We start from the raw sequence: 23,903 nt of genomic DNA, 5'->3' as shown, positions 1-23,903 counted from the left end.
ACAAATTTATTCTGATTTGCCCACGTTCTTGCAAGAAGTTCTGACACTCCCATGACATATCAATGCTCAATCTGCTCCTCCTTTGTTTTCGCCCAACAAATTTATGTAAACTAATGCCCCTCTCACTGTGAAGCCATGCAAATGCTTTGCAGCTAAAACCTCACTCTGCAAATAACTTCATGTCTAGCAGTGCCTACCAGCATGTAGAAAGCATTCCCACAAAAATAACCAAGCAGCAAGACTGGAAATGAGGAAATGATCACGTAAAGCAAGCATTTCACCACACAGAATCTCTCTACAAACAGATGTGAAAATATATATTTCACCAGTTGCAATGAAAGAACATTTTGTTCTGGGACTGCATTTGGGATATGCAAGCTCTGGCAGGAATTATTTAGCTTGAAATAAGTAAAGATAAATTAATACAGTTTCCATTGAATATGCCAGGACAATTATTTTCAGCCTGTTTAAAAATATTCACAGAATGTACTTCAATATAGCATCACAAGGACTGACTTGAAAAAAGTGGTGCAAGCAGGATGGAGGCCACGTAAGTAAATTCTCTGCAGAATTCAGCATTGTAGAAACTAGCAAAGGCTGCTGCAGCGAAAGTTGTAGCTAGTCTTTACTAGAATTTCAATAAAGAAAACATAAAGGGTTTATAATAATTTCTGTCCTATTTTCTTCCCAAACCAATATTTTCYGAGCTGTTGGAGGTGGACACAACTTGTTCTGCTGACTGACTTCTGTGCTCAGGACACTGATTCATGGTGTAGGGGAAGCTGCTCCCCAGGGCCACCAGCATTTCTTGATGTCTCAAGAGGAAGATCCKTACCTCAAGCTACAGGAACAACTGTAAACCAGCTGAGTTCTCATTGAGAACAAAAATCAGGTTGAACAGTGCATTTGGAGTGAGTGAAACTGGAGTGATGGGGTACTTTTGATCAGGATGAAAATCAAAGATGAAACAGCATTAATGTATTTAAGAATTGGATATTTTAAAATCAGGTGCAGTTAAAGAACAGAAAATCTTCTTGCACATGTGCAATTCAAAAAAAAAAACATCAGAAAACTCAGAACAATGCTGTTATTGGCAATGGGATCCTCTTGTGTCTCTATTCTTCACAACTCTAAAGAAAACACAAAGACATTAAGTCCATGGACTATAAACAAAACAGTTTATTCATTTAATATGTATTTACAAGGCACTTTCATGCTGTAATTTAGAAYGCCATTTGGTAAAAAGGGGATTCCTTTCTAAACCTCACCTTCACTAAATAAAACAYACAACTTCAAGGTCAAGGAAACAACCGAAATATTCAAGCCAGATTCTGACCATAAAATATCTACGTTCCTAGAGTCACAGAAGAATCCATAAACACAAAATGGGGYGGTTTTCTTGCATTTTCTGTATTGAAATTTTTCAATTTTTCAAAGTATTTTTTGCATATTGTCTGTAATTTAGGAAAGCCAATATGAGATTCAACCTTAGTTTTTATCACCTCAAGGCTGGACTTTTAGCTAAGCCAGAGCAGACTTCTCTTATCTACATTAAATATCTGTGTACAAACAAGATAAACTGTCCYCTGCAAAAGACTATATTGTATTGTCCACAGGAAAGTTTACTTTAATATAATCAGATTTAACTTTTTTTTCAACTAGGGATTCAGGGTGGAATTTTAAAGCAAAATTTGTATGTAGTTATCAGTTACAATATTATCTCTGCATTTTGCATAAAACCAAGTAATCACTGATTAACAATAAACTTACATCCATATAAAGTTTCCATCAAAATGTTCCGTAATATGGCAGGCACTTTGGCACAGTTGTCTCACAGCAGCAAAAACTGAGGAAGAAAATTGAATGCTAGCAACTTCACTGATTAATTAGGTGTTTATGTTGATTTTAACTAACAAATTTTTAGAAAACCCTCAGTGCTTTAAAAATTGAGCCAAATGTTCCAGGTAAAATCCCATAATGGCTAATCTACTTGAAATGAACATCTGCTGTCAACCAAAGCCGTTTCAGAAACAGAGCAAGATTTCARCCCCTTAGGTTAAAGTCAAAAGAGCCAGCACATATTCTGCCACCTCTTTGGAGGTTGTCATTTTTTGGCTCATTGCATGCAAATGCTCAGACTCTATTTGTACTCCAGGTTTTCTGACTTTCACTATTATGTCATGGTCTTATTTTTTTACATCACCAGCACAACATCAGCCCTATGATACATCTCCATTGTGCACTGAGCATCACAAATTTGGGCACACTGGTCTTTACACCAATACATCTAGCAAAATCTCATGAAGCACACATTAAGTTTCTGTATTTTTGTTCAGCCTGTCACAAGCTGACAGTGTGGATTTTGTCAGTGGACTCCAGTTTTCAGCAATGCACTATTTCCCTACCGAACTGTAGGCATACTGCTTGGTACGTYTTGAAGTATGAGGTGTCTTTGGCTGTGGACAGGAAGGTCTCAAGGGTAGAAAAATGCAATGCAGGCTTCTTCATATGTCAGATCTGTGTTGGGATTAAAATTCTTTACTCCTCCTTGGAGTGTGGCCTGGAGAAGGTGTAAAGGGACCAGGTTGCTGCTGTGGAGGCAGGCTGCAGCTGACAGCTGGGATCTGGAGGAAGCTGGTGTCTGCTTGGTGTTAGTAGGAGTCTCAGGAAACRGCAAGAGACATTGAGCTGTACCTCCACAAAGGGTGCAGGGGTGTCTCTGTGGTGGCTGGCAACACCACCTCTMTGGCTAAGAGTCCCAGAGTCCTCCTTTGGGAAAGCAGGAAACGTCAACCATGCAGACCTACAGTGATCCATCTGAGACACCTGAATGCCCAGAGCCCTTTACACTGATTGCATACTTGAACTCACTCTGCTTCAGGGAAGATATGGTAATGRCAGACATAAAAACTGTGTCAAGGTTCTAATACATTTTAGCTAGAGCATAAAAAGAGTTTGTATCTTTAGCCTCTAGTGTTCTAAAAACATGACCGGCTGAATATGTCACTTGCATATTCTCCAGTGACATGCACTACTCTTCTTGAAGGGTGCTCTGAAAATGCACCACAATCATATCTGCCYATGGCAGAGGTGGTAAAGGTGAGAAGGACTATCCCCACTGCTCCTCTGCTCAGCTCCAAGAACACAGCAGTAAGCAGAATTTACATCTGGCCCTCCTTAAGGGTGGAAATCTCCCATAACTGCCATCTATAAATGACAGAAACACACTTAATCATCAAACAATTTWAAAAAACCATCCAAAACAAAGCAATGTGAAATGAATAGCACGGAGGATCTTGAGGCCCATAAAGCCATTCTATAAAAGTGAAAATGACATTACCTAGGTCTAAATAAAAATGGAATTCTAGCATTTACTGAGAGAGCGCAGTGGTGAGACTGCTGAGAACAGTGTTTTCACAAAGAGGCTGGCTGGAAGCTGTGACAATATAATGGTACAAAATAGATTGACAGTTCAGTGTTAATAAGAGGTTGGTTAATATCACAAGACTATTCCCTTGAACTCATTTCATTCTTTGAAGTCAACAGGAATTTTATTATTTGTTTTCAGTGGAAATAAAACTGGACCTTAACTGAAGACTGCACATCACTACTGATCTTGAATTTCCAAAAATACAAATATATTCCCTTTGCACARAAATTATTGCACATTTTATCAACAAATTTTTATCAGAACAAAGATGGAGTACATAATACTTGGTAGTAGTRTATAAGGCACATTGGTTCAGTGTTCTGGAAGGGTAAACTGTGAAACTTCTAAAGAGGATACAGACGTTGGAGGATTGCTTCAATCAGTAGCTCCAGGACACGTGACAATATGCAGCCCAGAACTTGATTCTACTGCCATCTGCTTGAATACATTGGCTCGAGAGAAAGACATTTGGGCTTCACTGAAAACAGATCWGGAGCCGGAAATTTTACACACATCCAGACATAAATCTAAGCCTAAAGGTAATTCAGCAGACAGGCTGACTGACAGATACAGAGTTTTTGCCATGTGGAGTAGAGGTAATGCATATATTTTACCAGTTTCCAGACTCTAAAGGCTAGAGCTCAGTACCAAATAAGGAAAAAAGAAACTAAGAGAACAAACAACTTCTCACAGTATTCCACCAAAATCCTTATTCACAGCTGCATTGTTGTTGCTRGGTTAAATTGTGGATGCCCAGTTCAGTGACCCGTAATAACAGTCACAGCTTTATTTCTTTAGTATTGGCCTCTAAACAGCCTTTAGGTCAAAACAACATTATTGAAATTAGCACCATGGAAATTAATTATAGAAACAATCGAAAGTTCTTCAAAAAGAAGCAGTGATTCAAGAAGAATACAAGAACTTTATAGCAAAGTTAATTTTTTTAAAAAAAAACTCCACCAATTCTATTAAAAATATATAATCCATGATAGAACATTCTATTTTACCTGTCATGAAATAAAAAATACTGCATATATAGAGTGCATTCAAAATCCATGAGGCCAAATTCCCCACTGAATTAAGTGAGAATTGTGCTGACATACCAACTAGAAATCTTCTTTTATGGCCACTGTAATCAGTAGGATTATTATTATTATTTCACAGGCATTTAGATTTCATCTAACACACAGTGTATCATTTGACCTATAATAAATGAGCGTAATAAAGAACAAATTATATGTCAACAATGTATATTCTCCTTTCCACACTACATCAATTAGCATGATCAGAACTGGCGTAACTATACCCAGTACTGATTGCGCTTCAAAGTTGGGTTTGTTTTTCGACAATATTGGATCATTTCGGGATCAAGATTTAAAAAGCTGTTTTYCAGATGCCTTTCTAGAGCTGGAGAAACCACTGTAGGAAGCAGCTGCTCATGTCTTACTGCCATGAATGTTGAGGGTGTCCTTCTCTCAGGCCCCTTCAGGACAGGAGTCACTGTGACACTGGGCACAGCYAAGCTCCGTTCCAGACATCGATCTGGACTACTGAGCACTGCCTCTGTTTGACTTTTGACAAGAGGTTTTGTCTTGTCTTTCTTCTGACACATCAACAAAATGCACACAGAAGTAACAGCAACAGTGAGCAGCACAGACACCAGGACCAGGGGGATAATGATGTACCAAGGATTGCTTTCACCAGCCTGTTCTCTGGGGCTCCTACCATTAACCTGGTTTGTAGTCTTCAACTCCTCAGATACACTTGTTCCCACTGCCAGATTTAGCAACGGGTCTTCCCCATGTAGATTTCCCCAGTGATTCTGCCCTGGCCACACAGTTGGTTCAGTCTTCTGTGGTGCTACTGCAGGCTCTTCATTCTGTGAGAAAAATGGTGCCTCATCCTTTGAGGTAGAGCAAGCTTTGAAAGTGGTCRTGCTGGTTCCAAAAGGCACTTCTGTTGTAAAACCCTGCACAAGTGGAGGACTGTGTGGCACAATGGAATACTGGAAACAGCCAACAGCAGGCTGCACAGCATCTGCCCTTAGTATAAATGTAAATGAGTCATTCAACACATCAATGCCCGTCATATTTRTGTCTATGTCTAGAAGCAAAACACCACTATCAATGTCAGCCTGGGTGAATGTCTGAGTATCTTCAAACACTGCATCACTCACAAATCTTTTCTTTACAATCCTTCCATGAGAGGGGGGCATTATCACTTCAAATCTAGGATTACTGTTTGTCAGACTGGCTAGCTCAGAAGCATYCAGGTCACTGCTTCCAAATTTATACGTTGCTTGATTTGAAATCTGCAGGTCAGGTACAATTTGCACTAAAGGCTTCACTGTGATGTTCAGCACTTGTCCTGTTAGATTGCTTTCTGCAGTGAAAAGCATAAACTCCAGCACTTCATTGGAAGCAGTGAGATTTGTCAGATGGTAAGAGAGCCTTCCTGAGTACAAATCTGCCTGCTCAAATTTAGTAACCTGCTCATTTCCAATCAGGAGGTGCCCRTATTTGAGTGGCTTAGTTATTTCATACATAATATTAGTGCTTTTTCCATTTGTGACAGCTGCAAGCTGAACATCAGTAATAGTGACAAATGTCTGGCCCTGTGGCAGTGCAACACTGGTAAGGTTGACAAGGACAAGAGTGATTGGTACAACTTCAAGACTGAACAGTTTGTATAAAGGGCGATGTTTACCATCAGTCACACTGAAATAAAACACCCCCGAAGACGAACTTCCATCCTGTACAAACCAAACTTCACCGTTGTCAACATCAGCTTGTGTGAAATCTTTTACAGAAACATTGAGATTGCTTTTCATTGCTAAGTACCCATTATTGGGGTTGCTAACTATTGTGTATTTCAGCTCAGCTGGAGCATTATCTAAGTCTTCAACTTTCAGATTCTCTGCCCCCAGCATTGACACATCTCCCTGCAGGACTTTCAAGTGCAGTCTTTTAGTCTTCAATTCTGGAGATTGGTCATTCACTGGGAAAACAGTGATATTAAACATCTCCTCTAAAACTTCATTATGAGGCTTTGTAGCAGGTTTGCTTCTTAGGYTTAACCAAACAGCAAAAGTGAAATTGTCACTTAGAGATTCAGAATCATCATGTATGTACATAATTCCAAATTTGTTCAGTATGTACTGGGAGAAGTTAGGTTTTTCTTTAGTAACATTTCGCTCTYCAACAACAATCATGCCGTGTTGGGGTAAAGATACGACCTGATACCAGACTTCATACATGGAGCGCTGTACATCAGGTAGCTTAATCAATAGGTTTGAAGCATCCAGATTTGTTTYGTTGATTAATACTCTACCTCCTTCCTGGACTATGGCACCTGGCAAAAACGAAAAAGGAATTTTAGAAACTGAACATTTTATAGTTCCAGTGTCAGAAATTACATATCAAACACTGATGATGGTCAGAAAATTTTCTTCTTTGAGGTATCCTTGATTTCTGCATGTCATGGCTAAAAATATATTACCACTACTTTTAAAATACAACCACATTTAAGAGACAAGATTTGTGTCTAATGCATACACTAAGATTAAARAATTATCAATATCACAAAGCTTCGGATAGTGTTTTCACTGCGCATTATAGAAAACAAAATACTTTCTACAGCAGTAGAAAGCATCATACATAGGTAATCTCATTTCTAAAGATGCACTGAAGCAGCTTTCCAAGCTATTATCTTGGAATAAGATAATAATTAGATAATAGATTACTCCATCTCTGGTCACTGCTTACTGAAGAAAAAAAAACCTTTGTTTTTCTTCAGTTCTTTGATGGAACACTGACAGATAAAAAGCAACTTGGAGCCCAAACAGTGAAGTCTTTTTACCTGTATTTGCTAGAAGACGACTATTCTGATCATGCTTGCCAATTTCATATGAAATGACAACATGGAACACTTGGATATCGAGAGCTGATGGTGGAGAAGAGACAGTAAATGTAAAGGAATCTTCTGCACGCCAGCCAGTTGACTCAGCGTGTAAGTGTTCATACATGATCACACCTTCATCAACCTGTTCCAGGTAAAGAAAAGACAAAAAAGTTCTAAGAGGAACTTTTTAAGAGGAAGAGGAAAAATGATTATAAACAGAGGAGTATTTCAACACCAAAAAAGTATCTTGAGAACTTTTTTCAAAAAGGCCTTTGTACCTTAGTTCATGCACAAYGTATACAGAATCATAGAATTGTTTCAGTTGCAAATAACCATTAAGATTAAATCCAACTGTTTAGTAGCACTGGACTCCTTGTCTTCAAAAAACATATGAAAGGCTGAAAGCTGGAAAAGGACTTTGATGCAGTTATTTCCTGCAAGCAACAAAGGGTACTCGGTAAGAGACAAAGAGAACCAGAAGTGTAAGTAAGGACCATTGATATTTACTCTCRCTTATAAGCAAAGAGTTGATGGAGCCACACAGTGGGAAATTTCTACTGCACAGCAACAAGGGGATTCCTAAGACAGGAAGGAATATGGTTTGTCCTATCCCTGCCTGCACTGGCCTTGCAGATCATCACACTCAAGAGAATCTAATCAGTCCAGTGTGAGTAATCAAGCTTTAAAATATTGCAAGACACAGCAATAAATCTCCAGAGAGAAAAATGCACATACAAGATAAAACCACTTYACTGTTTAGATTGAAAAACAGAAAAGAGGCAGTATTTTCAGATTATTCCTCATCAGCTGGAACTATACCTGAATTTTAAGATCAATACCATAATACACTAGAACTGCAATAGAATTCCTAATGACAGCACGACTAGAACACTTACTGAATCTCATCCAATAGATTCAGCATCTGGTCTGCTTGATAATTCATTGACTGGCCTGGAGAGATGAGAGCTACACCTATTAAATCCTTGGCAAGTTCCCAGGCAACCACTGACCTGACCAGCATATGTTAGTTTGTAATTGCCAGGGAGATCCTTGTCTGAGATGGTGCTGGTTCTATATTTAGTATTCTAACACACTCCTTACACCCTGCAAACACCTTGAAGGGGCTCATTAGCACATGTTTCCATCACATATGCTTGAAAGATGCAAAAAAAAAAMCACAACAAACCCCCCCTGCTGTTATCACAGATGATGCATTTTAGCAGTATAGAATCTGAGGTGTGAATAGAGAGAGATTGAATCCTGAAATTAATGCAACAGCCCCCAGTGAGATCACTAGGGAAGCTGGGCTTTCAACAATAGTTTTTTCAGCAGCCTCAAAATCATCCTATTTTTTTCTCTAAAAAACTCAGACTAATGTGATAAAATCCTATCTGTACATCTCCAGCATTCTGATTTCCCTATACTAAATTTATTCTTAATTATAGGACAAACAAAAAAAAAATTAATAGTAAAAGGGTGTGTTAGTTCAGAGTAACTTTCCAAAGCCTCTAGGACTTCAAGCTGTGGACAGCAAATTTTTGTAACAAGTACATGCACAATATATGTCATTTAAATTCAATGGTGCTTAGTATCAGTCTTAATTGGTTGGTTGTCTGGATGTTTTTGTTGKTTTTTTTTGCAAATCCATGCTAATTTCTGGGCTGAGAACAGAACAGAATTGGTGAGGATTTCTGTGTTTACCTCTGCAATGACTCTAAATATAATGAAGAAGCTGTGGCTTGCTGCAAGATGAAAGTATTTCTAAGATACCATAGAGAGTACTGCACAGAAAAACAAAAAGCAAACATCAAGTTGAAACACTCCTGTGTTACTCAAGAGTGTTTAATGTGCAAATAATTTTCTTACATTAGTTCTTTATTAGAACTACATCTGTTCAAGAAAAAATATCTTGGAATGCAATAGTAATTTCAGTTCTTTTTTTTTTGCTTTTTCTTTGGAATGAAAGCAATAAACCTCAGGGCACAGGGAAGAGTTCAGCACCCCAGCAAAAGCGATAACWACTTTTATAAGCTTGCAGAATAGTTCTTTTCCTAAAGTGAAATTTAAAGTTTCTCCACACAGAATTAGGTCAATGAAAACCCAAAGACCTACACCAATGCAAGATTTTTTTTCAATTCAAATCAGATTTACAAGCTCACAACCAAACTAAATGCCTTAGTCTCCATAAAAATGTAAAATGTTTGTAACATAAATGCAATTTTCTCACTCATATTTAACTCAACCTTCCAATCAGGAGGTGATTACAACACAATGGACTGAAAGTTTATTTAGGATCCCTTTTTTACCCCTCATATRTCATTCTCTACCAGAATAAACAGCAAGCTAGTTTTGATACCTTAATTCCACCTGCAAGAAATCACTTAGCCCTACTTGTTTGAAATTACAATGGCCAATTGAAACATCTCCAACAGACASAAAAAACATACATATTATTACAGGCCAAATCTTTACACAATTCACAAAGTTCAAAGATAAGTTATACAGTAGTAAAAACTAAAGCAATGGAGACTAAGTGGCATGGTCTGACCTGGTACTGTCTGATAAACACACATTTTGATCATACCCACATGCAAAAAAAGTGGCACTTCAAAACCTTAGCAGGAAGGTTTTMGATTATCATGCTCAACTGTTTCATCTAATAGTCATAAAAATCACACATTTTAGGATCTAAGTGGAACAGTGTCATTGTACAGTTCATCTTTTTCATAAAAGAAGACAAAAGACAGCAACTTTTTAAACAAGACCAATACCATAATGGAATTAGAACATGTTTTTTAGAGAGAATGAGAAGCATTCTGTGTTCATCTTGATTTACAGTGTCCAAGAGATTCATTCCACAACAGTCCTTGKTCAGGTTGTTTCAAAGACTGCTGACAATGCATAAAAATATCAACMTTTTTCCCAGGTTTTACTGGCCAAGTTTCAAATTCTGGCCAACAGATTTTCTTATTCTTTCACCTGCTAAATTAAACAGCTATATTTAAAATCTATAAACATGTTTTTCCACAAGCAAAGTCAGAAGACTGATGCCCTTTTGTCTCCCTCACTTCAGTTTTCTGAGAATAGCTTAATGCATGCTGAAGATACCCTTATATTCAGATTCTGCACACAGACAAGTAATTCCTTTTGCAACAGTTTTTCTTCACCAAGTTGCATAAGCTGCCACGTTTCAGTCACTCAGCATGAGMACCTGTATCACTTAGTACTTCAAACACGTAAGTACCACAACCAATCCAGTCAATAAAAGTCWTCTTGGGGACACGCATGAGAACTGTGTACAGCTGAAATGAATCTGATACTTGGACTTTTTGTAGAGAAAAAGGCTGTTTCTTTTGCCAAAAACTAAAGGCTTCCAACCTCTGACTGCTGGTTAGTGGCACCAGGACAGCTCTTCTTGACAAATAGTATTACAAGCAAAACAGTGGGAATTGCCAAGATCCTGCTAGTATCCAAGCAGAGGGGAACAAAGGCTCCTCTTGTGTTCATTACTAGATGCCAGATATTTAATGACATAGCAAATCTGGGTGATTGCACTGATGGGTCACATATGCCTGGTTACTTAACAGATATAAATGGATCACACAAAGAATAAGCAACTGAGAGGCCCTTTGAACTAAGAATCTACCCCTCAACTAGTTTTTATAAAGTAAAAGCTTACCATAGACTGCGTAAAACTGAAGATTTCCTGAGTGGTATCATCAGAATCTACTCTGATCAGCCTTCCAAGTTTTGGGGAAGTTACAATCATAAAAGTTATAGTTCTGTTTCCTGCACTGGTCACATCATTGGTTACAGCTTTCAGATCATGTTGTGAAATAGGTTTCCTGGAACCTAAAAAATGTCCATTATAGGAAGAAGATTTWCAACAGCATTTTTTTCCAAAATATGAAGTTTTGTATGCACAACTCACACTCCCTCCCAGGTATTCTACTTAGCACTCYCTCCCAGGTATTCTACKTAGCATTTTAATAAGGTAAGATCAGCAGGATTACTCTTTTTCTAGTTACTTTCTGGTTACARCCCTTCCACAGCTTTTTCAATCAAAAAACTCATTAGTAGGATGAACCCTAGTTTCAAAAATGCAAAAAATGCTGTTTTCTTCAGCACATGTAGTTGCTAAATATTGGCTTCTGCAAACACCACACAAAGTACGGAATAGAGCATGTATAAGAAGTTTTGTTTCTACACCACATATCTAGAACTGAACTCAAACTCCAGCGTTTTTGGTATTCCCTGTTGCCACAGAAGACATAGGTGATTTGATTGAGAGAAGCCTCAACACAGCAAAGTTTCTAGTGAACACATAAACCAAAATCAATCATTAACAGAAGTATGTTTTAACAACATGAAATAGGATTGTCATTAAATGAAATCAAAACATAAGTACTGAATTAACAAATTAGGAAGAAGACTCTATAACAGAAATAACAGCCTGAAATGAAATAATGTATTATTTACTAAGTCAGATGAAGATTGAATGGTAACAACATTCTTCTAATACATAGCACCATACTAACCTAATTGAGGTTATCTTCTGGCTTAAAGATTATAATAACCTTTCTGGCATTAGTAAACCAAGACAATTTTCAAGAGTGCTGTGACAAAACCAAACCTATTTCCTAAAAGAAAAGAAGTTTTATCTAGCTTCCTTTTGATGCAGTTTAAAAGGTACACAATCASCAAACTAAAATTCATATGATAATTTTGGAGGAGTAACAAAACCCTATTACCCCCAAATTTCTAGCTGTGCCTCCATTTTCACATTTTCTTTTTTCCTTAAGCAACAAGCTTTTATAAGTTTCAATACATAATTTAAAAGACTATTAACAGTACATATCCTTGAAGTCTGAATTATAAATTCATCTTCAATAAAGCATAATGTTCATGCAAGAATAACACAATAAAGTAACATGTATATATACATACAATATCATTCAGAAGAAAAAACATGGTAAAGACACTGAAGAATAGGAATACCTTGCAGGCCATTATTAACACCAGCAGTCTGCTTGTGCTCTGGTTCAAAGAACAATTATTTTGAAACAGAGGTGTTATAGTAAGAACTTCTGCTTCTACCTGTTTTCCCATTTTTACCTTCCCATGTGTCTCTGTGTCCCTACTGTTTTGAAAAGTAAAGGAGTTCCTCAAGTTGAGAAAAATTCTCCTACACAATATTTAATTCAAGAAGTCTTCCTACTCTGCCTCTCCCTTCTTTTCCCTTTTTTGTGCAACAGGCAGGGAGGGAAGCATGACCTTGTGTGCACAGTAGATGTGGTCAAAAATGTACAACTGAGCACAACAGTTAATCAGACCATATAAATCTGCAAATGCAGTTATTTATCAWTAACCTGCTATTTATGCAAATCAGGCCTTATTGCCTTAACAGAGTAACTTTAAAACATGCTCACACTGTAGTAATGGAAGTTACTGCTCCAATTTTTCATAACCTTACCAGGGTATCACACAACGGCCACCACGGAGCAGGGTCATGGAGAATAAGGACGTCTGCCAAAAACCGCCGTTGATTCCTAACAGACCTAACCTCACTCACTGCACAGCACAGTGTGTCTCTACACCCTGGAGACGCAGACAACAAGTCTATCAAGCTCTCCTGTAAAATGACATCCTCTCCCTAACAGAAGCTTCTCCTTAATCCACTTCTGACCTAAAAGTTGAGAACCTTCTCCRGCACCCACAGTAGTTCTCTGATCTGACACCACAACAGGGAGAGGAAGGTTATTTGCCAGCCAACAGACTGGGTAAAGGAAAATGAAGTGTCAACACTGACTTTGCACTCCCAATTACAGAAAAAGAGGTCACAAAAATAACCCCCCAAACACAGGGGACAGGAGTAGAGATAGAAGGAGGAAGACACTCCTCACAACACTCCCACCACGAAGACACTCCTCACACAGCTCACAAGAACAGGTGATGCCAAGTATACTAATCAGTTCAAGCAGAGTGCAACAGCATAAGGTTAGTGCCTAAAGATTTTATTCAGCATTTTTACTTCATACATTTAAGATTTTGAAAACACTTTGGCATAAGCATTCTGCCTACCACTGCTAAAAAGTTATAAATCATCTCATCTACAGACTGATTAGAMAGCTCTGCTTCCAATTAACTCAAAGTCAGGCTTCTTCTCCTTCTCAGAGAAACTCAGCTCCTTCCTTGTTTGATTGCCTTCCTGAAGAAGCAAATCCTCACACTGCACATATCTAGCAGAAAAAGCTAATATATCTAGCAGTCAATTTTCTGAGCATGCTGAATAAAACAAGCTTCTGTTAAACAGAAAAAGAATCTATAAATTACATGAAYTGATCTGGTGTACCCAACACAATAGAAGACAGAAGTACATGCTCTTACAAAATTGCAGAACAATATGCTTTAGAGAATAGTTTACACCCAGTCATGAAGACATGGTAAATTCTTCACAGTAAATTCAATTTTTACCACCCCAGAGAGAAGACTTCTCAAGCTGGCTCAAAATTGACTTTTTTTTTTATAGCGCTGTAAAATATAACAGGACACTGGCTGTTGTTTTTATATACATTAACCATAACCATAACATTTGGCACCATCACTGTTGTAAGTCATTTCATGATGGCAAAGTACAGCTGAAAGCCATACAGCTCCATATGTCCTTAAAAAATATTATAAAGAAAACATCTGAAAAAGCTAGTAATACTTTTTAATATCTAAAAGGAATTTTGCTAACCCAAAGTGAGAATTCAGGAAAAAAACCTGCAATTTTAGATTAACACATTTTTCAGTGCTGAAAGAAATACTGTATTTCGTGAACTGATTGACAGTCTAGAAACTTTGCCTTCTATAGAAGTATGAGGCCTACTTTTCTTACAATTATCACTGGTTTAGGATAGAATTCCAGTAAATCCCTGTGCCCAAGGTAACACTACACTCCAAAATTGCAGGTTAATAAGCTTTGTAAGTGGATTTATGTGAATCCCATTTATATTGACGGAATTAGGAGATAATGCTGCTACAATCTCATTTTTTGTTGCCTGCATTTAAGTGGCTTTTGTTGCAAACCTTTGCTTATGCAACTTATATTCAGGAAGTTTAAGAAGATAAAGTGCTCCCCTTCCATATCCAATTATTAAATCAAGGTATAGATTAATACCTCTAGAACTCAGCCAATTCTTAATTCCTCTCTGATTCTATAGATCACATTCACCGACCAAAAAAAGAAGGCAGAACAAACAAAAGTGTGATGCAAATACTCCTGAGACAAAACTAATCTTTATTTCCTCTTTAATGCTGCAATAAATGTTAGATTCCTAAGTCAATGAGGAATTACTCTTGCCAGTGCAAAGGACTAAATGGCTCTGGTGAGATCTCTTAGCACATCAACTCCTTCAATGGCATGACTTCATTAAAAAAATACTAGCTGCTGAACCAACTAGCTACAAATCCACAAATATGAATCAAAGTTTTCAGTCTTTCTGATTCATCRGTGAGTCTGTGCTGATCTCCGTAACTCAGTTTAAACAAAAGTGAATAGCAATCTGGTAAATTTACAAGTGCTATTCAGAATCTCATGGACACTAGCATCACTCTTCTATCACTCTTACCAGGCAGTATCACAACCATCTAAGACATCTCTAAATATTTGAATACAATATAGATCTTTTAAACACACMTAAATGGGAATTCTCCAGAGCTTAGGCAGACAGTGTTGAACAGTGTACTTGAACATTTCAATTCCAGTTTCTTTGACTCCCAGCATGCACATATCAAAAAGTTGAAGACTACAAAGCAAAAAAGCAGTATGCTGTTTGAGAAAACATTAACCCTTTTTTAAAAAATACAGATAAATGCTCCCAGGTACAGTTTTCCACAGTTTAGTCAGTTAACGTTCTGACAAATAACTCTGCATTATGCAGTATTTTCACGTGAAAAAAACATGGTAATCTTAAAAAACAGACCTGGAAAAACTCCAAGTCCTTTGTTCACTTCAAGGCTAATGACCAGCATCCGAGCTGTGATGCTAAAATTCTGTTGGGGTGCAAAGTTCAAACCATCTGTCACCTGAAAGTTGAAGCCTCCATACATCGCTCCTGTAAAAATCAAAATAATAAATTAGTTCTTGTATTACTCTCTCATACAGAACACAAACATACAGTGGACACTTTTCACTCTTGGCTACAGTGGCCTATTATTGAGGAATACATTCACTGCAGGTAGCACTGGGTGCAGCTGCGGTGGAACTGTAGGTTGAGCTCAGGGTGGCAGGAGCCTGAGGCAAGAGGCCCTGAACTGCCAACTCTTTGCTCAACAAAGGGCACAGGGACCTGCAGCCCGGGGACTGGAACTCAGGGACACAGCAGGAGCCAGGGGCTCCAGACTTTCATGGCATAGACTGTGAGGTCTTTTAGTCAGGATGCCACCTCMAAGGCTCCCAGCTTGAACTGTTATTCTGTTGTTGCATGGTGATTATTTTAAGGATACATGCAYCAGGGATTCTGCTAAGGGAAGCCTGAGGTCAAGTCAATGAGGAAACCTTGTCTCACTGTGTGAGTATAGAGCATGCAGAGTCAAGCAGGGCTCCTATTAGCTCACTGGAGCCACCAGATGCAAAGGGCGTTTTGTCTTAACAATTAAAGTCTTGGGTGGTGTCAGTGTGACTGACAAAGTCACACTGGATGGGCACACAGGAAAGTTTCCTTAGCATTATATCCAAAATCATCCTGAAAGCAATTTTTCATTCAAACCYTTTTATTTTAATTAGAATGAAACAAACTGATAATGCAATTAACCCATTCCCCAGGAAGATCTGTTGTTTTCAGTGAAGGCTAGATCCCTTACATCCCTTAGATGTAAATCAGCAAGAGCGCCCCCTTTTTCTCTTTCTTCACTCTGCGGAGCTGAAATAAAGTTAAACTTGGGGAAACYGACTCCCGGATTCCCAACTCGATTGATGTCCTATGAAGGTCCAAAGTACTTAAGCAGTCAAAGAGGCAAAGAAGGAATTTGGGGAGTAAAGTATCTAGAATGTTCCTTCATTCTGTTTTACATGTAAAGGTTCAAATCAACTCTTGGATTGTTTCTTTAGCCTCTTTGCTTCATTTCAGCTTTGCTGAAGAAGGTATGTTGTGACAGCTTAAACTGTTTCAGAGGTTATGTGCACTCATAATAAATGCACATTTTTCCCTTTAATCTTAGGACCTATATGTACTTTGGCACAAGAAATATTAAAATACCTCCAGGAGTCTGAGTGGATTCCTGTAAAAATACGTATCTCAGAACTGACAGGCTGCTTTTAAGCAGAGGCTCCCCAGGTTGTTCAATTAGGTAGAAAAATAGAATGAAAAAGTGAAACATTAACTGTTGCAAGCAGTTATCACAGTCTTCTATTTGCTTTGCCCTATTTAGTAACAAGATATTGCTACAAGAATATGGATACTGAAAGCCAGAAGGTACTTTCATGTAAAGATCAGCACACCTTGCCTAACTGTAATTAATATATCAGAAGAACCAAATGTGGGTTCTGAGATTATAGTTAACAACACCTTTAAGAAATGCTTACATTCAGCCAGGCACTGAAGCAGCTCTGGAAGATCAGGTCATACTGTTTTTATTCTAAAAGTTTTTATTTTCTGATGTATTCTCCCAATAAAAATGAACCAACTTATTTAAGAAAGCATCGTGGAGTCTACTAATTGCACTAAGTTGAAAAAAACCCAAGTGAACCTGCTTATATAGCCTYGCTTGTTTTATTGGCTAAGGCAGGTCAACTGCTTGATTGACACAGACACGTTGACATCAGCAGTCAGGAACAGAACTACATCTCAAAGTTCTGCTTGGGTGAAGCATTTATTATTTTATCACAGTTATTTTTTTAAGATGTTTCTGATCAGAGGTGATTAAAAGGAAACCAGGAAGAAGGTTTGTAAAAGCTGCCTTGAGAAGACACTTGGGCTTCAGGACCAACAAGAGTTCAATCCATTATTGTCCTAAGAAAAACACTGGCAGGGTTTAAAGGGGAGGCCCCATATTGCAAAAGAGGGAGGGGAGCACCTTGGAGTGAAGTGAGAATGAAAAAGCAAAGRAGTTCTCATGCTGAAAGAGGGGTACAGAAAAGGGGTGTTCTAGTTCTGCATTTACTCTTGTGATAGAACCATCAGGGATTATGGAGGAAACAAATTCAAGAGGAAAGCATGAGAGCAAAGAGGAAGATTTGCAACTCACAGCACAGAATAAGCCAAATAATCTAACTGACAAGGCTGAGCAATATGAAGGGAAAATTCTGAGGTTTAATTTAGAGGTATAAAAGCAAAGTATGGTAGTACTTTCACCTGCAATACAAAAGACACTGAGGATGGAGAGTCACTGCCACACACAGGTGTAAAAAATGTGTAGTGCCATGAGAATAGCCAGAGGATGGAAGAGTTGCCTCAGCCAAGAAAATGCTGCTCTTCCCCTTGGAAAGGGCTCAAGTGAGTAGGAAGAGTAGATGAGGGTACTTCCAAGAGGAGACAAAGAGGCTAGTACACACTGTAGGACTGATGACAAGGAACAGAGAAAATGCAGAGAAAAGGGATAAAAAGCTGAATGACAGCAAGAAGATAAAGAAAGGCCCCAGGACAAGGCTGGGGGCAACAAGATGTGAGTACCATTACATTTCCAGCAACAGGTCAAGATGAAGGAGGAAAGAAAATCATTGAGCAAGTAACAAAATTAAATTACCAGAGTATGTTGTGAACCACTGGAGACCACAAGGAAGAACATATCGCAGAGCCAGAGCAGCCACAAGACCTGACACACAACCTGGGCAATTTTGTTACAAATTTACTGTACATTCCCACTCACTGGAAAACAAAATTTTCTGTTCTTTTCACTTCTGTTAATCAAAATTCACTCCCTAATACTGCAGATGTGCATCTGCCCTTTCTGGAACACAGAATGGATTCATTTCCACTCACTCAAACTTACCACTGTCTTAACATCATAGGGATTTTTACATGTAAAAGTCTCCCTTGGAACAACTTAAACAGCTTGGCTCACTTTTGTCATGCTGTTGACCTTTCATTTCATGACCATATTATCTGAGCAGGATACCTACAGCTCACCAGCAGCTGCTTCTAAAGCAATTTCAGCAACACATAATGCACTCTGCTGGACAGGGCATTGTAAGGCAGGGCACTTTAAACTCATGAAGMCACAGCACAAATCTGGAGTGACTGCTGCACCCAAGGGAGCACTCAAATTCCAGCCTGCCCCTGGGCTGGCAGGACAGCAATGTACCTCTTCTATCTCTAACCCAAAACAATAATTTATTCCTTCTGTAGCAACTTTTTTTTTCTTTCAGTTGAGATAATAAGGTAATAGAGCTGGGGCAGGAAACAAGTAGCTATCACCCTGTGAAAGCCCTAGTCTTCTGGCTGGAACCCCACTGGGATTGTTCATTCCTGTGGCTTTTCAGCACTGCCACTCAAGGATGCATAAAGCTGCCCTGACTTCTTTTATTCCCCACACATTCTCTCAAATGCACAAAAAACCCAAACTCTAGCACTGGGTACTGGGAGAAAAAGTCAATGTTTAAGGCTTAATTCTTTCACAGCCTGAAAAGGATGCCAATATCACACAGAAAAATCATAACTTCAGCATCCAACACTACACTGTGGCAGTTATCTGTGAGACTTTTCGTTCATGAACAGCTCTGCATAGTAACAAGACAGAAAGGCTTCAGGAAATTTTCATACACAATAGTAAAAAAAATGGATTTYGTATCTCTGACTGGTGCATGGAAATGTTCCCCTACTATAAGAAAGAAGGCTGCTATTAAACGAGTCATAAGAACACCAAGACTTCTCAGTGAGCACATATTTAAGTAGACATCAGACACTTTCTTGTTTAGTTTTTGAGATAATGTATCACATAACTAGTGCTCTGAAATCTTTGTGACATTACAATGGGATCTTTAATGGATTACAAACACAAATATCCAGGAGCAGTATTTTGGTAGCTAATGTGGTATTTCGAAATCACATACCATTGTGTACAAATACCAGCTGCCCTTTAATTATATGAGCCTGGGTAAAATCAAAAACGCTCTTGTTTGGAGAAGACTTCAGAGCCAAGTGCCCATTGCTAGGTGGAGTAATGGAATACACCAGTTCTGATGGTGAGGAGTCCTTGTCTTCTGCACAGAGGTCATCAACAGTTATTTCTGTGATGGAACCCACCCAGACCTAGAAAAATAAAAATATTTGTTAAATAAAGAAAGAAAATGCATACAAATGAAAATTGGGACTACAGGAGAAGTGGGGAGGGAATGGATGACACATGACTCCAAGAAARAGAAAGAATAGAGATTTGTGCTGTGGAACAGTAGAAGCTATGACAAGTTTTCTTACTGTCCTCTGATCACGGACTAGCATAGCTCATGATGGCAAACAATTTTCAAAACACAAGACTTTGAAATAATACAAGCAAACACACCAGTTAAGAGTTTCAGACAGAGCACAAGTGCTCTATTTGTCAAGCATTATACAAACTCTAAGAAACATAACAAAAATTGTATTATGATGACTGAATCAAGGAGCTGCTTTCCAACACATACACGTGAATATTAGTATCATGTATTTCGCAACAGGCAAGGCATTCACTATGCTCTACTTGCACCAGCAGAAAAGATAAAAGAAAAACAGCCTGGGGACAGCACAAACACTAATACAAATGGAACATTTCTTGTAGCTGCATTATTTTCTTCTAACAAAACACACTTAAGGCCCTTTTCTAGATCTAAAAAACCCAGAGATGCTCAGTCCAGTGGGAGATGAAAGAATCAAAGTCTCCARCAGCTGCCTACCATTTTGCAGGGTCACGATAGACAAACAAGTTAAATAGTTTTCAGAAAGATGGTATAAAAACCATTACTTAATTCTATAAAATCTAAATCTGGAGSAGATTCTAAGTCTAATTCCAGAGGAAGGCCACAATGTTGATAAGAGGTCTGGAACACCTCTTCTATGAGGTCAAGCTGAGATATTTGGGGCTGTTAAGCCTAAAGAAGAGAAGGTTGTGTGRAGAYCTCATAGCAACCCTACAGTATCAGAAGGAGCCTGCAGGGAAGCTGGAAAGGGATTCCTTGACAGGAACTGGAGTGAYAGGAYGAGGAGTAATKGGTATGAACTGAAAGAGGGGAAATTTATTTAGATATTAGGAAGAAATTSTTTAGTGTGAGAGTGGCAAGGCACTGGAACAGGTTGCCCAGGGAAGTTGTGGATTCCCCAATCCTGGCAGTGTTCAAGGCCATGTTGCATAAGGCCTTGAGCAGCYTGGTCTAGTGGGAGGTGGCCCCACCCATGGCAGGGGAATTTGGGACTAGACAACCTTTAARGTCCCTTCTTTCAAGCRGAAAGGACTGCTCTCTGAGTTTCATCCCTGCTCTACTAGGTAATTTCTTGTTTGGAAAGGATAAACAATGGCCCATTTCACTCTTCATCTCTGCTGTATTTATTTGTAATTATAGACAAAATTACAAACATAGAACAATACATATTTATCTCAACATGAAGTAAAATTCCTAAAATATTCATTACATCAATATCAATTACTTCCATGCAGAATTTATATCATAGCATTCCTCAGCTTGAGCTTCAAAACACACACTGCATCATACCTTCCTGTCTTCCTAGGGTTTTAATACACTTAAGAAATATCTAGCAGAAACATCATACCAAATGTTTGAAGAGGGAAAATAATCCYTAACAAAGGACACTTTACTTCTGCCAAAGCCAAAAATCAGCAATCACAATTCACTAAGAATTAATCTTACTTTTTAACAASAACTATGAGAGAAAACCTTTCAAAACCACCAAAAATTGTGCCACAACACTTCAACAGAGGAAGGACTTCAATCTTCTTTTTGTGTGACAAAACAGGTGCCATGGAAAAAGAGATGAAGTTAGACTTTTTTCCTAATYAGAAAAAAAGGTTGAAAAATAAGTATACGGTAGTAAATGCCTTGCAATTAGCAAATAGTTATTTTCTCCCCTGAAACATGCATTTTGCTGTAATGCAATTATTCGTATCAAAATTTAATAAAGAATGAGACAACAAAGGATGACAAATGACTCACTAAGTTTCAAATTATTTTCCTTACTAAAGGAAAAAATAATTAAAATTTCTAATTATAGAAAAAAGCTTTTTTTTCTATAATGTCAGTATTTAACTCTGTTGTTCCAGCACACTGCCACACAATGCTTTTCAAGTACTACAAATGGCCCACAGTATGATACTTGAGGTATGAAAGGAGATATAAGAGCTGAAAAAAACTGTAGGGAAGCAAACATTGAGAACACAGCAACAATAGTAAAAGCATTTTCAATTTCGTATCTGGAATCAAGATCTCCTTGAAGAAGTCCATGAAAACTATCTAAACGTCCTGGATGTAGCATGACACTAATTTTTCATGAGCCTAATATATCCCGCAGACATGTTCCAAAAAAAAGGTTCATGACCCTGTTGATGGGTAATAATTTATTCTGCTCYACTTACAGAATCAGCTCACCAGTATCTCCTTGCACGCTACATATCCTACCAGACACTGTGTATGCATATTTTAACACTAGTGAGTGACTTAGAGAAAACAACAAAAATCATCAGTTTCAATTTTTGGTTTTTTTAAAAAAAACCTAATTCTAGGAAAATATAGCCCTCTTGTGGCAACAGAAGGATACAGTCATTTCACAGCATTGCTACCCATATATTTAAACACATACAATACCAGGATAGTGATTTTCTTCAAAACATTCTATTTCCCTTACCCATTCCCACTCCATAAAAAATGTCCATAGAACCTGTGGAAATTTTAAGAAATTATATCTAAAATGCTGATAATACAAGTTTCTAAATAAAAATGCCCTATAGTTTCCTGCATTTGGCCAGAAGCCCATGACAAAAGCCAAAATTWACTTTCCTATACCCACTGGCCACAACATCACTGGCCACATAATGCACCTCTTCACTTAAGCTGATGCTATATGCTAGCCTATTTTTTAACCTTTCAGTGGTTCCTTCTGACTCTTTATATTCTGAGCTGCAAAATTTATGAGCTCCTAAACTTCAGTCAAATCAATCAGTTCTAGTGGACCTCAGCTTTCACAGTACTGGYCTGTGATTTCATACTTTCGTACATTTCCAAAGTTACAAAATATACAAAAGAGCTACTTTAAAACTGAAGAGTTTTTAAAAGCAACATAGTCTATTACTTAGCTTCTACCACTAGCAATGCCCTTGARGAGCACAAACTGTGTAGAACATGGAGCCAGCCACTATTACCCTACACAGGAATGCCTGTCTCATCTCTTTTATTTATCAAGACTACAAAAAAACCATTTTCTTCTACCTACTGAGGATGTGCACATTTGATTTGAGGAAGAATCATCTGAGTGTATTCCCCCCAGCAGATAACCTGACTGCTTTGTTTCAGACTGCATATGAATCCACCATATATGTACCTACTCGCATATTGGTACCCACTYACAAAAAAAACAAACCTGATTTCTCAAAATTAGCTTGCGCATGACTACCAAAACCCCAGGCATAAAGGCAACATCCTAGTTCTAGCATGCAGACTGCCTCCAGTGAAGAGGACCAGCTCTGGGGAGGCGAAGCATTGTTATCCTTGCTCCTGGAAAGAGTAGATTCAGATATTTTTGGAAAATCCATAAGCTGCATTGCAGTACAGCCTTAGTCCTGTTAATAGACTGCAATTCCAGCAGTTCAATGCCAACAGTTCAATACCAGCAATGCACAAGAACAGAGACACAGAAAAATTTGACTGGGCATAGTRTCCTCTGTGGCTAGACAAATATTACGGCATGCTGATGTCTGTGGAGTATCACTGCAATTATTTCAGCCAGAGAAGGCTTTGCTCTTTACCACCCAAATGCTGGTGAAGGCAGTCCACCCTTCTGCCAGCAGTCTCTGCACAGGGCAGGATGTCGTCTATTGTGGGTATCTGCAGATTATCTGCTGTCACTGCAAAGCTGCACAATACTGCCACTGTGGCTATTTAAAAACTGTATTTTTTCATGTGAAAAGGCTAAATACACAACACAGGGTTCGATCACCCTTACAGTAATYTTTACATTCTCCCTCTACAACACACAACTAACTACATAAAATTATATGCATGTTTTCGTACCACCAATTTATAAACTGCTTCACAGAGCACTGGGRATGATGGCAGCCTCAAAATATCCTGCTTAGCTTCTTTCAAACCAATTCCCAATTCCTAAATATCTTCTCTGCCTTAATATCTTCCAGTTGATTTACGGTGACCACAGGTTCATTAGCTGACCCATATTCATTTCATTCTGCTTTTTGGAGTCACCTAATTTGTTTTTACTCATCAGATGTGAGATTGGAAGTCTTTATATGGGGGGGCTTTTTGGGCACAGTGTCTTTACTAAATTGGCTTKGGTTACTGAGTGCCACCATAACAAAAACAAATACTATACACATATGTCCTGTTTTAAATACTATAAATAAACCAATTAATTAATTAATCAAGTTGAAAATG

The 23,903-nt window shown here is 38.2% G+C and overlaps 1 protein-coding gene across 1 annotated transcript in view; it reads right to left on the bottom strand.

The window, feature by feature from the left end:
• Positions 1 to 1,081: 1,081 nt before the first annotated feature.
• The window catches only part of LOC130588772 (chondroitin sulfate proteoglycan 4-like), a 39,955-nt gene continuing 17,133 nt past the window's right edge, over positions 1,082 to 23,903 (bottom strand). Inside the window, exons 6-10 of the mRNA XM_057389691.1 lie at positions 19,365 to 19,563; positions 15,298 to 15,429; positions 11,010 to 11,182; positions 7,289 to 7,472; positions 1,082 to 6,781 (exon numbers count right to left, since the gene is read on the bottom strand). Coding sequence (XP_057245674.1) covers positions 4,731 to 6,781; positions 7,289 to 7,472; positions 11,010 to 11,182; positions 15,298 to 15,429; positions 19,365 to 19,563 — 2,739 coding nt within the window. The 3' untranslated portion in view covers positions 1,082 to 4,730. The remainder of the gene's footprint in view (positions 6,782 to 7,288; positions 7,473 to 11,009; positions 11,183 to 15,297; positions 15,430 to 19,364; positions 19,564 to 23,903) is intronic.

The sequence above is a fragment of the Malurus melanocephalus genome, unplaced genomic scaffold, assembly GCF_030028575.1.
Source record: "Malurus melanocephalus ecotype Western Australia unplaced genomic scaffold, MMel_1.1 scaffold_18, whole genome shotgun sequence".
Lineage (NCBI taxonomy): Eukaryota > Metazoa > Chordata > Aves > Passeriformes > Maluridae > Malurus > Malurus melanocephalus.
This window is presented reverse-complemented; position numbering and strand designations above follow the sequence as displayed.